This window comes from Salmo salar, chromosome ssa10 (assembly GCF_905237065.1).
Source record: "Salmo salar chromosome ssa10, Ssal_v3.1, whole genome shotgun sequence".
In the NCBI taxonomy this organism is placed as follows: domain Eukaryota; kingdom Metazoa; phylum Chordata; class Actinopteri; order Salmoniformes; family Salmonidae; genus Salmo; species Salmo salar.
This window is the reverse complement of record NC_059451.1, coordinates 61,406,983-61,419,194: the sequence shown is the minus strand read 5'-3', so window position 1 is coordinate 61,419,194 and position 12,212 is coordinate 61,406,983. Positions and strand designations below refer to the sequence as shown.

Below are 12,212 nucleotides of genomic sequence, written 5' to 3'. Positions count from 1 at the left end.
AATGACATGGCACAGGGCAATGTTTCTTAATCTTACAGAAGGCAAATAATTTATCCAAAATGAAATATAAGTGTTGAAATTACTTCAACATGATTGATTGTGTTTTGATCCCTTTTCCATTGGTTTGACCAGAATGCAAAGCCTTTGCTTATTCCACATTGTTAGGATGGAATATGGTTTAAAAATGTATATATGCCTTAATTTCTCAATTATATAGACTCTTGGCTTTCATTTGACATGCTCCTATGAACTTCACATGTTGGTGCTCATGGGTCCTTTTAGATGGAAATGCCTCTTACAGTTCGTTCTGTAACAAAGTCTGTCTCAAATGGCACCCTATTCCCAATATAGTGCACTAGTTTGACCAGGGCCCTATGTGCACTGCTCAAAAGTAGTGCACTATGTAAGGAATAGGGTGCAATTTGCGATGCAGACAAAGAGTACAGGTTGAACAGGGCAGGCCTGTTCTTTGTTAAAGGGATACTGAGAGAATTGTGTATTTTTATTTCTCTGCGTGCAGTTTGGAGATTGAAGTTAGCATATTGTTAGCTTAGCTGAAAGTCGCCAGCTCCTCTCAAAAGCAGAGGTAAAAACTGTGTGGTTGGTCATTTATAGTCTTATAAAGCTATACATAGTAATCAAATGTTATTCGTCACATGCGCCGAATACAACAGGTATACAAATACAACCTTAGAGTGAAATGCTTACTTACAAGCCCTTAACCAACAATGCAGTTAAGAAAAATAAGTGTTATATCGATGTTATAAAATCGTTAATTTCACTGATAATCATAAATTAAATTCTATCCACTTCCTCATTCTTTCCCCGTTACCGCATAAATATTTATAGAGATCGCAACTTTTCACCTGTCCCATTATGGCGTCTGAGCGCACGGGCAGCACCCTTGACAGATAACCCATGGGGTTAGGTTGCTGGATCGAAAGGTTGCTGGATCGAATCCCCGAGCTGACAAGGTGAAAATCTATCGTTCTGCCCTTGAGCAAGGCAATTAAACCTAATTGCTCCAGGGTCGCCCTCAATAATGGCTGATCCCCTGGCTGTGACCCCATTCTCCAAGGGTGCCTCAGAGGGAGTGGGATTTGCCAAAAATACATTTCCATTTCACACCCAACACTTGTCCAGGTTACCACCTTGTACATACATTGAAACAGGACTATATAAGCACCACCTAATTATTCTATTATTAAATACAACATTGATATTAGGTATGTCTTAACGTTTAAACAGCAAAGAATAAATAAAAAAATTACGTGAATTCAAAATTCAGATATGGTCCTGCGTATGACCGCTAGCGGGCAATGCAGTTCAATCTACCGCTGACCTGGCTACCTACCAGACCGTCGTCACCAGTTACTAAGGCTACAAAGTCAGAAGCCTGCAAATTTCTACAACTTATCTTCTTAAAATGTTATTTTAAACCTAACCTTAATCACAATGTTAACCTTATGCATAACCCTAAATGAAGACCAAAAAACACATTTTTGTTTTCATGAATTTATGATATATCCAATTTTAACTTTGTGGTTGTGCTATCTAGTGGAAACACTACAAGACAGCGCTCACCTTACTGCTGTCCCCCACCCACTCAGCAACAATGGTGCCATTTTAGGTTCACTAATGTGTGCCTCGCCTCTCCATGTTCTCAGTAGTGATGGGACTTCATTGTAGGCCTACTTGCATAACAATCATTGTACTATTTCATGTCATCTTGTGGTCTGCTTCTAGACATGTCATTAGGGCAACATTGAAGCCGACATCCTCTACCATTGACAATGGCTGCATATCAACTGCAATCATTTCTATAAACAGCGCTGTGATTTTCTCACTGTATTCCTTATCCCCCTGCTGCCAGCAACCGGTTGGGTCTCAAGGTGCCTCCTTTTCAGCATTGCACCTGTACTGCCACTGTAGCTCAGTTCCACCTCGCAAAGTTCACAATTCACCACCTTCTCATTTAACTTCTTAAAGTATTGGCATACAGGACTTCGCTGCTGTCACTTCCCTGTCTCACTCGGACATTTTTTTCAACGGTAAACGAGGATGACGTGCGGAGCGCTTTATATCCGTGGCAAATCATCTTAAAGATGCCCATCTCCTCCTACTAACTTTGCAGCATCATTGCTTTAGGTATTTGTTTAATTTAACATGTTCCCTTTATGATGATGATTGGGACCTGTTAGTGGTAGTTGTGATAACTGCACTGTGATTTTCGTTGTCAACAACAACAAAAAGTTTGGGATTTTTTGTAAATATTAAGGGTCCCTATTTTGTTTAAACGTCACACCCCTACTCTAAACATCTCTATGCAACAGGGATTCTTTGTTAACAAACCCACTTGCTCAGTACTTCGACCCTACAAAAGCCTGACGAAGCATGACAGCAATCACGTAGCCAGCAGTGAAAAAGTTGTAGTAAAGGTGTCTAAACGTGTACTCTGACAGGTTTCCCTAGTAGTAAAAAGCAGAAGAGAACATTCATTTAACTTTCTTTGACAGGTTTCCCTAGTAGTAAAAAGTAGGAGAACATTCATTTAACTTTCTTTGACAGGTTTCCCTAGTAGTAAAAAGTAGGAGAACATTCATTTAACTTTCTTTGACAGGTTTCCCTAGTAGTAAAAAGTAGAAGAGAACATTTAATTTTGACAGGTTTCCCTAGAAGTAAAAAGTAGAAGAGAACATTCATTTAACTTTCTTTGACAGGTTTCACTAGTACTGAAAAATAGAAGAGAACATTTAACTTTGACAGGTTTCCCTACTTACATCGATTCTGAAATCCTCGAGACGCTTAAACTTGCTCAAGCACTCCTGCAGCTTGGGGTCGATCCCCATGTTCTTGTTTTTGGAGTATTTAAGAAATGCCCAAAACTTCTCAAGTCCATACAGCTGGCCTGTGGGAGATGGGGACACAGAGACAGGCAGGTGTTGGGGAGAAGTCTAAGACTACGTCCCAAATGGCACCCTATTCCCTATATAAGCCTCTGGTAAAAGTAGTGCACTATATGGGGAATATGGTTCCATTTCGTACACAGAATGTACTCATTGTGGAGGAACAGTAGTAACCAAATCGAGAGTTATTGCGCTGTGTGAATGTGTATGGTTGAAGTTCCCTAAGTGATGCATCTCACCAGCTTCGTAGTCTTTCATGGTCTCCTCCTGGAAGTCCTTGAAAATGTTTGGCCTGAATTTCCTTTCCAGTCCGTAGCTGTAGTACCTGAACAGGCACTCCAAACCGTACCTGCAATACAGACAACAGGTATTAATCAGCTGTGTGTGGTGATCGAGCAGACTAAACAAACACCCATTTACTAACACTAGTGGTGGTACCCGAATATGGTACTGGAATTTTCTATTCACCCTGACTGTCTAGCTTTTATTTTGGTGATTGTTAGTTCTTAAAGATTTTCAACTCAATAAAAAAATTAAAAGTCCCTTCTTCAGTACTCTGTCTTTCAAAGATAGTTCGTAAAAATCCAAATAACTTCACAGATCTTCATTGTAAAGGGTTTAAACACTGTTTCCCATGCTTGTTCAATGAACCATAAACCATTAATGAACGTTAAGACACTAACAGCTTACAGACGGTAGGCAATTAAGGTCACTGTTATGAAAACTTAGCACACTAAAGAGGCCTTTCTACTGACTCTGAAAAACACCAAAAGAAAGATGCCCAGGTTCCCTGCTCATCTGCATGAACGTGCCTTAGGCATGCTGCAAGGAGGCATGAGGACTGCAGATGTGGCCAGGGCAATAAATTGCAACGTCCGTACTGTGAGACGCCTAAGACAGCGCTACAGGGAGACAGGACGGACAGCTGATTGTCCTCGCAGTGGCAGACCACGTGTAACACCTGCACAGGATCGGTACATCCGAACACCACACCTGCGGGACAGGTACAGGATGGCAACAACTGCCCGAGTTTCACCAGGAACACACAATCCCTCCATCAGTGCTCACACTGTCCACAATAGGCTGAGAGTGGCTGGACTGAGGGCTTGTAGGCCTGTTGTAAGGCAGGTCCTCACCAGACATCACTGGCAACAATGTTGCCTATGAGCACATACCCACCGTCGCTGGACCAGACAGGACTGGCAAAAAGTGCTCTTCACTGACAAGTCGCAGTTTTGTCTTACCAGAGGTGATGGTCGGATTCGTATTTATCGTCGAAGGAATGAGCGTTGCACCGAGGACTGTCCTCTGGAGCGGGATCGATTTGGAAGTGGAGGGTCCGTCATGGTCTGGGGCAATGTGTCCCAGCATCATCGGACTGAGCTTGTTGTCATTGCAGGCATTCTCAACACTGTGCGTTACAGGGAAGACATCCTCCTCCCTCATGTGGTACCCTTGCTGCAGGCTCATCCTGACATGACCCTCCAGCATGATAATGCCACCAGCCATACTGCTCGTTCTGTGCGTGATTTCCTGCAAGACAGGAATGTCAGTGTTCTGCCATGGCCAGCAAAGAGCCCGGATCTCAATCCCATTGAGCACATCTGGGACCTGTTGGATCGGAGGGTGAGGGATAGGGCCAAAAGGTCTCCTTTTTTCAGGGACACATTATTCTATTTCTGATAGTCACATGGCTGTGGAACTTGTTCAGTTTATGTCTCAGTTGTTGAATCTTGTTATGTTCATACAAATATTTACACGTTAAGTTTACTGAAAATAAACGCAGTTGACAGTGAGAGGACGTTTCTTTTTTTGCCGAGTTTATTATGAAAAAAATACACTGAACAAAAATATAAATGCACCGATTTTACTGACTTACAATTAAATAAGGAAATCAGTCAATTGAAATACATTCATTAGGCCCTAATCTATGGATTTCACATGACTGGGAATAAAGATATGCATCTGTTGGTCACAGATACCTTAAAAAAAGATGGGGGCATGGATAAAATAAGAAGTCAGTATCTGGTGTGACCACCATTTGCCTAACGCAGCGCGACACATTTCCTTAGCATAGAGTTGATCAGGCTGTTGATTGTGGCCTGTGGAATGTTGTCCCACTCTTCAATGGCTGTGCATAGTTGCTGGATATTGTCGGGAACTGGAACACGCTGTCGTACATGTCGATCCAGAGCATTCCAAACGTGCTCAATGGGTGATCTTGTCACGGTATCTTTGTGCATACAAATTGTTATCAATAAAATGTCATTGTTTTCGTTGTCCGTTGCTTAATCCTGCCCATACCATAACCCCACCACCACGGGGCACTCTGTTCACAACGTTTTCATCAGTAAACTGCTCACCCACACGACGCCATACACACTGTCTGCCGGTAGAGTTGAAACCGGGATTCATCCAGGAAGAGCACACTTCTCCAGCGTGCCAGTGGCCATCGGTGGTGAGCATTTTCCCACTAAAGTCGGTTATGACGCTGAACTGCAGTCAGGTCAAAACCCCAGTGAGGATGACTAGTAGCAGATAAGCTTCTGACAGTTTGTGCAGTTTCACAGTTTCATCAGCTGTCTGGATGACTGGTCTCAAGACGATCCCGCAGGTGAAGAAGCCAGCTGTGGAGGTCTTGAGCTGGTGTGGTTACACGTGGTCTGCAGTTCTGTGGCCGGTTGGACGTACTGCCAAATTCTCTAAATTCTCTAAAACAACATTGGAGGTGGCTTATAGTAGAGTAATGAACATTAAAGTCTCCGGCAACAGCTGTGGGGAACATTCCTGCAGTCAGCATGCCAATAGCACGCTCCCTCAACACTTGAGACATCTATGGCATTGTGTTGTATGACAAAACTGCACATTTTAGAGTGACCTTTTGTTTTATTGATCATGCTTTTTAAATCAGCTTTTCGATATGCCACACCTTTCAGGTGGATGGATTATCTTGGCAAAGGAGAAACGCTCACTAAACAGGGATGTGCACAAAACTTGAGAAATAATCTTTTTGTGCATATGGAAAATGTCTGGGTTCTTTTATTTCAGCTCATGAAACATGGGACCAACACTTCACATGCCGCCTTTATATTGTAGTTCAGTAGGTCCATTATCTTTTCTACATACTTTATATCTGGCTTTAGTTGTTTAAGCTTACACAAAACGTTTTTTTTTTCTTTCTGAAAAATTATTTTGTACACTGTTCAGACTTAGACAGCCCAAAAAAAACACTTAGGCAGACCACCCAAGGATTTAATTGGCAGAAATGTGCTTGATTGAGTCAGGTGTGTTAGAGCAGGGCTGGAACAAGTGTCTGCCCCTGTTGCCTCCCCTTCCCAAACACCATTTTAGGCCCAAACAATTTTACGGGTCAAAAGCCTTCACACATTCCGCTCTCCTTGCCCAACACGCAATTTTAGGCTCTTTACAATCAAAGTTCTGTGTATAATTGGTAGATGGGTAAGTATTAAGCAAAGAAGGAAATGAAGCATTACCTGTATCCCTCCTTGCTGTCCTCCACCACCAGATGTCTGAACTCCTCGTACATCTTCCTGTTGAAGTGATCCCTCAGGAAGAACGACCAGAAACGGAACAGTGTGTTCATCTCCTGGGATTGGCCAATGCCCAACCGCTTGCGTTCTGTGATTAGTGGGGTGGAGGGGTGAAAGGTCAGTCAGACACTGTAGCTGTGTCCCAAACGCCACCCCATTCCCTATATTTTCAAAAGTAGTGCACTATGTAGGCCATTTGACCATTTGGGATGCAACCTGTGTGACAAAGCAAGCAACATCTATTGTTTCTATACGCAGTGTTTCTAACTATTTACACACATGTATAATGTGACGTGTGTGACATTACTTTCTAGTCTCTGAATAGGAGATAGTAAACAATGGAAGAGGTATATGAAATGGTGTGGGTCATTTTTTTGAAATGGCAAAGGCTCTATGGCTCTACTGTGTAAGCGTGTGAATGAGTGATCATGTCTGTGTGTGAATGAATGAATGAATATGTCTGTGTGTGATCTATGTTCAGGGAAAAAGATATGGGTAGCTATGAGTACCGTTTAGGCAGCGTCGACGGTACTTGTGATAAACGTGTTGCGTGAAGCCGTTCTCCTTGAGCAGCTCGTGGGAGGGGTGCTGGAAATTGGGGAGCGACTGAGGGGTGCAGCCAATTCCCCCCAATGCAGGTGTACCCTCTGAGGGGCTGGCGTTGGAGCTGGAGAGAGAGGGAAGACGAGTGATTAAACGCACATACAAACACCACCGACAAATTAAGCCTGTATGAAATGGGTAAAAGTCAGCATTTTCCAAGCTCTGTCTTGGGGACCCCAATGTGTGCACATTTTGGTTTTTCCCCCAGTACTACACAGCAGATTCAAATAACCAACACATCATTGGGATCTGATCGTTTGAGTCAGCTGTGTAGTGCCTTGTGGGAAAAGAAGAAAACATCCTTGGGGTCCCCAGGACCGAGTTTGGGAAACGCTGGTATAAGTGATAAACAATTCTGTACGACTTCAACAATTCTTATTGCATTGAAATGTTCTAAAGAAGACATAAAGCCTTTTGTAGTAATATGAACAAGTGCACACGTTAGCAACAGGAGATGAGAGGTGGCTTGACTCACCTGATGGAGGTGGTGCGAGATCGGTGCTCCCGCGAGTCCATCACCCAGCCAACGTGGCACTCCATGGGGGGATTGGAGCTGTGCCTGGTCTTCCTTTTCCTGGGGGTCTGGAGACAGAGGGGGATAGAGAGAGGACAGTTAACCAAACAGTACCCACAGCAGTCAAGATTCCCAGACCCAAATCCGCCCCTAGTCGGAGGTTTCAGATGTAAATGAAAGACACTTCACAAATTAAATGTATTAGCATAAATAGAGGAGCAGTGTGCCGCCTCACAGATGTCAGATATGTCCAAATCAATAACCAATAGACAACTGTACCCTGGTAGATCTACGGGATGTGTGTAAGTCTAAGCAAAATGTCAGAAACAAAATTGTTACCTTGGCGTCGACGGGCCAGCTCTCCTTCACAACAGGGTAGAAACGGGGCGTCATGGCTGGGTCCTTCCGGTGCGGGGTGCGAGGCGTGCGGGGTGTCCGGGCAATGCGGTAGTTGGGCGAGTCAGGTACAGTAGTCGGGAGGGAGCGTGCTATTGTGGAAGGCTCAGGGGCACCGAACAGTTTGTTCGCCAAGGCGTCTACGGGAACTGAGAGATGAGTCACGTGTTCATATGGGTCATTTCTGTATCACAGCTTCAATATGCACATGAATAAGACTTATGTGGAGGTATTCCTATAGCCATAGAAACACCAATTTATTGAATGTATTATTCTGCTCTCTATATCTGGTGTTATTTCCCAATGTTGGTTCAGTAGAGTGCTTGTGTTTGGCATGTGATTAAGCCATAGCTGTGTGACCCCCACCTTAGTAAAAAAGGTCTGTGTCTCATCTGTTCATGTGTCTGTGGTACTCACTCTGCTGGGGCTTTGGGGGTCCAGGGGGCACCTCCTGATTGGGGTCGACGGGGGGTTCTGGGGTTAGGCAGTCAAACTCCTCTCGGCTGATCAGGTGAACCTTTTTGAAGTTCTCCACCTCTTGCTGCAGAGACAACCACATGACAGGGAGGCTCAGTGAAACAGCGGTGGTAAACTCAATGGGCTGGTTCGTTTCAGGGAGGCAGATCTAGTCCTAGAATAAAAAGCATGTACAATGGAGATTTTCCATTGAAAGTGCTTTTTAGTAAAAAGGTCTTCACGGGTCCTGGTTGACCTGATATACCCGAGACCCAACCGAAATTCTAACTTGTCCCTCGAGACCGAGTCCTTTTTGATTGTCATCGGGTCTACATAACTACAGCTGATAGACCCGAATGGACCTGACCACAGCTCTGCATAGCTTAAAGCATATTTATTTTCCACTAATAAGGTGCATTTATTTACTTATAGATGGCCCAATCTAGACCCGGATCCATTAGGGTTCAGGTCGGGTCTAGGTTGTTGTCCTCTGGGCCATTCGGGTCCGTTCGGTCGCCATTTTATTTTTTATGATCAGGTCAGGTCCAATTGTCCTTGGGTCCATTTAGATTCAGAGACCTCTACTTAGTCCAGGACTAGCCTTTATTTGTGTCCGATAAATCGTCCCAATATCAATCAGACCAGGTGATGAACATTCAAAAGCAAAACACTTGATCATGTCATCATTTACACCGCCTCATTGCATGTCCAAAAAACAGTTTTTCCTTCTTCAAGAGTCAAACAAAAGATGGGGGAAGTAGGAAATAGGCTGTAATCAACAATCTGTGTAGCATAATGTACCTTCTTCAAAGTTTGGTAACGGTCAGACATGCACCAACATGGCATGGTGACCAAGAATACTACTGGGCTATATTAACTTGGAAGTTCAATAAAGGCTCTATTTCAAACTAGGGCTTTGTCAACAGTAACAACCTCCAAACACAACACAGAACCCTCAACTTTACTCAGACAAAACTGGTGTAAAAATAGCAACAAAATTATAGGAACTAAACTACAACTTGGCTTCTACACACTGAGCTTTTGTCACAAATGGCACCCTATTGCCTATATAGTGCATTACTTTTGAACAGGGCCCATACATTTCTGGTAGTGCAGTAAATAGGAAATAGGGTGCCATTTTGGATGCAACCTAGGAAACAAGACTTACTTTTCAAGCACGAGCCATCTCTGACCTAGTTACCTCTGAAGACATCTGAAGAGCCATTTCCCCCCCTGAAACCCACTCCACAGAGCCCTTAGCTAGGCAGAGGCAGCCCAGGTAGGGTTTATTTATTAACACACCACTGGATTGGGGGGGGGCACGTGAACGGCACAAATTGCCCTGCCACAATAACTGGGACAAAAACAGCCCACTTAAGTTATATCAGTGATACGCGTTTGTTCATTGTTCATAACCGATTGGTTTATTATTGTTGTCAATTTGTTGTTGTTTTTTTATCTCTGAAGACTGTCACAAGAGTGTATTTTGTTTAAATGGTTTCCTGGTGGAAACTAGGCACATGCCTCATTTAGAGAATCTGTAATTACTTAGGCTGTCCCCAAATATTTAGTTACGACCTATTGAAAATTCTGATATCCATCCTCACAGTCCTCAAATTAATGCACCTATTCTAGATAATAGTGCTTGCTACCTGACTACAGAGTTAAAGTCCAAGTGAAAGGGACTGACCTTGATGGTGGCGTACTCGGGTTCGTAGTTGTCATCCCACAGGTCCGCTTCGTAGTAGTACAGGCCGTCGTTGATCACCTTCACCAGCTCATTGGTCAGCTTGGAGCGCGACGTGTGGTGGCCTGTGCGGTCACCCCCTGGGTGCTTGCGCAGGTAGGGCGGTGTCTGTGTCACAATGAGGATCTTGTTGACGTCGTTGTCGGCGATCTCGCAGTCCGAGTCCTCATCGGACCAGTCGGTAAATGTGTTCCTGCGGCCATCCATCTGCTCCATCTCCTCGTCAAACATGAAGTCCAGCTCCTCGGGCTCATCCTGCTCCTCCTTGGCTGAGGCGGCAGAGGGGACCAGGCTGAGGCCTGCCTTTGGCACCGGGGAGAGAGCGTCTTCCTTCTGCTGCAACGAAGGGGTCTACCATCAGTCAACGTCCATGGGAGAAGGCGTGGAGGGATAGATGGGTGCCAAGGTGGAGAGGGAGACAAGGAAGTAGAGAAAGGGCAATGTAGAGGTATGGAGCAGGCAGACAGTCACACTGTATACAGGCAGGGACACCATGAAGAGAGGTGCTGGTGAGAGGATGAATAGATAACACCACAGGCAGGGGGAATGGACTGGTGATGAACAGTAACATATTGAACATACCCCAAATGGCAACCTATTCCCTATGTAGTGCACTACTTTCAACAAACGCTTTAGTCTATGCCTACTACCTGGCAGAATTAGATCATGATTACTTGCATCAATCAAGTGGCGATTTGTTTAGCAAACTCTGCAATTGCATGTGCACTACAAAAACACCCTAATCAAACAAATCCCTGGCTGGTGAGCACTTGAATTAAAGGGTATCTACACCAAAAAATAAACATTTCTTAGATTTTTCGCAGAAAGTGGTCACCTGATGTGGTTTAAGCATTGCTGTGGACTTAAAGCTGCACTATTCAGAAATTGCTCTGCCATTTTCTGGTTGCAAAAATTCTAATACATAGCCAAATGTCAGACTCTACAATTGTTATATTGTACAGACTCATAGTACCATCTAAACCACTGTGAAAGATATTTTCCATAACCAAACATATTGTATTTTCAGCTGTTTGAACCTGGTGTACAAACCGAAAGTAAAAGAAACAAAAACAAAACTTAAGAACCGTAAGCATAGAAATAGCGCACATAAAAACTGCTTCTTAGACTTGTTTTCAATGAGAATGACAGATCTATAACACACACACACCTTTCCATGTGAATTTGATAATGTCATCAAAAAAGTTACATATTGAAGTTTTAAAACATTACATTGTTGTTTTTCTATTAAAAAAGGTGTAATTTTGAGAACAATCCCCCACACATAGGGGTGCAAAGGTTCCAAAACTTTCCAGTACATTTCTGGAATTTTTCCATGGGAAGTTAAAGCCAGGGAATTTTGATTCAATTCATTAAAAAAAAGTTAGCTTATAACAGTGAACCTTTTTTGTGGGATACACAAGGCAATTCTAGGTCTTGTGGCATATTTTGGTTAATCTACCCCCAATTCAATGGAATTGCAACCCTCTGCATGCACAGTGCATTCTTCCATCACATGTGCAGCTGATTGTCAAGATCTGGTACACTAATGAGATGCTATTGAGCCCACACTACTACACTGTCTGAGCCAAGGACTACATGCTTTGTGGTACATTTGGATTACAATACTGGGTGAGGTGAATATATTTTATAGGACATATATGATTTTTTGTTAACTAGTAAATAGTAGCCTACAACAAAGTGTGTTTAAATCATTTCTAACTTGTTAATTTCTGCTAGTAAGTTTTTGCTACCATGTGGGTTTTAGCTTGCTTGAGCCTGCTAACTGAGGAGTGTTAATTCACCTGTTTCCATACATGTTTCATTGTAAAACATTTATCTTACAAAGGAGTTGTTTAATCTAACTGCTTACCTACACTGCTCAAAAAAATAAAGGGAACACTTAAACAACACATCCTAGATCTGAATGAAAGAAATAATCTTATTAAATACTTTTTTCGTTACATAGTTGAATGTACTGACAACAAAAATCACACAAAAATAATCAATGGAAATCCAATTTATCAACCCATGGAGGTCTG

The 12,212-nt window shown here is 43.2% G+C and overlaps 1 protein-coding gene across 5 annotated transcripts in view; it reads right to left on the bottom strand.

The window, feature by feature from the left end:
• LOC106560735 (La ribonucleoprotein 1, translational regulator) overlaps window positions 1–12,212 on the bottom strand; it is a 121,062-nt gene that overhangs the window by 6,783 nt on the left and 102,067 nt on the right. For 3 of the 5 annotated variants that reach the window (XM_014123919.2, XM_014123920.2, XM_014123923.2), the window contains 8 exons: window positions 10,117–10,524; window positions 8,388–8,511; window positions 7,914–8,119; window positions 7,536–7,642; window positions 6,967–7,124; window positions 6,401–6,545; window positions 3,146–3,255; window positions 2,781–2,908 (listed from right to left, as the gene is read on the bottom strand). In XM_014123919.2, the coding sequence (XP_013979394.2) occupies window positions 2,781–2,908; window positions 3,146–3,255; window positions 6,401–6,545; window positions 6,967–7,124; window positions 7,536–7,642; window positions 7,914–8,119; window positions 8,388–8,511; window positions 10,117–10,524 (1,386 nt within the window). The remainder of the gene's footprint in view (window positions 1–2,780; window positions 2,909–3,145; window positions 3,256–6,400; window positions 6,546–6,966; window positions 7,125–7,535; window positions 7,643–7,913; window positions 8,120–8,387; window positions 8,512–10,116; window positions 10,525–12,212) is intronic. The other 2 variants (XM_014123921.2, XM_014123922.2) reach the window with 2 other exon arrangements.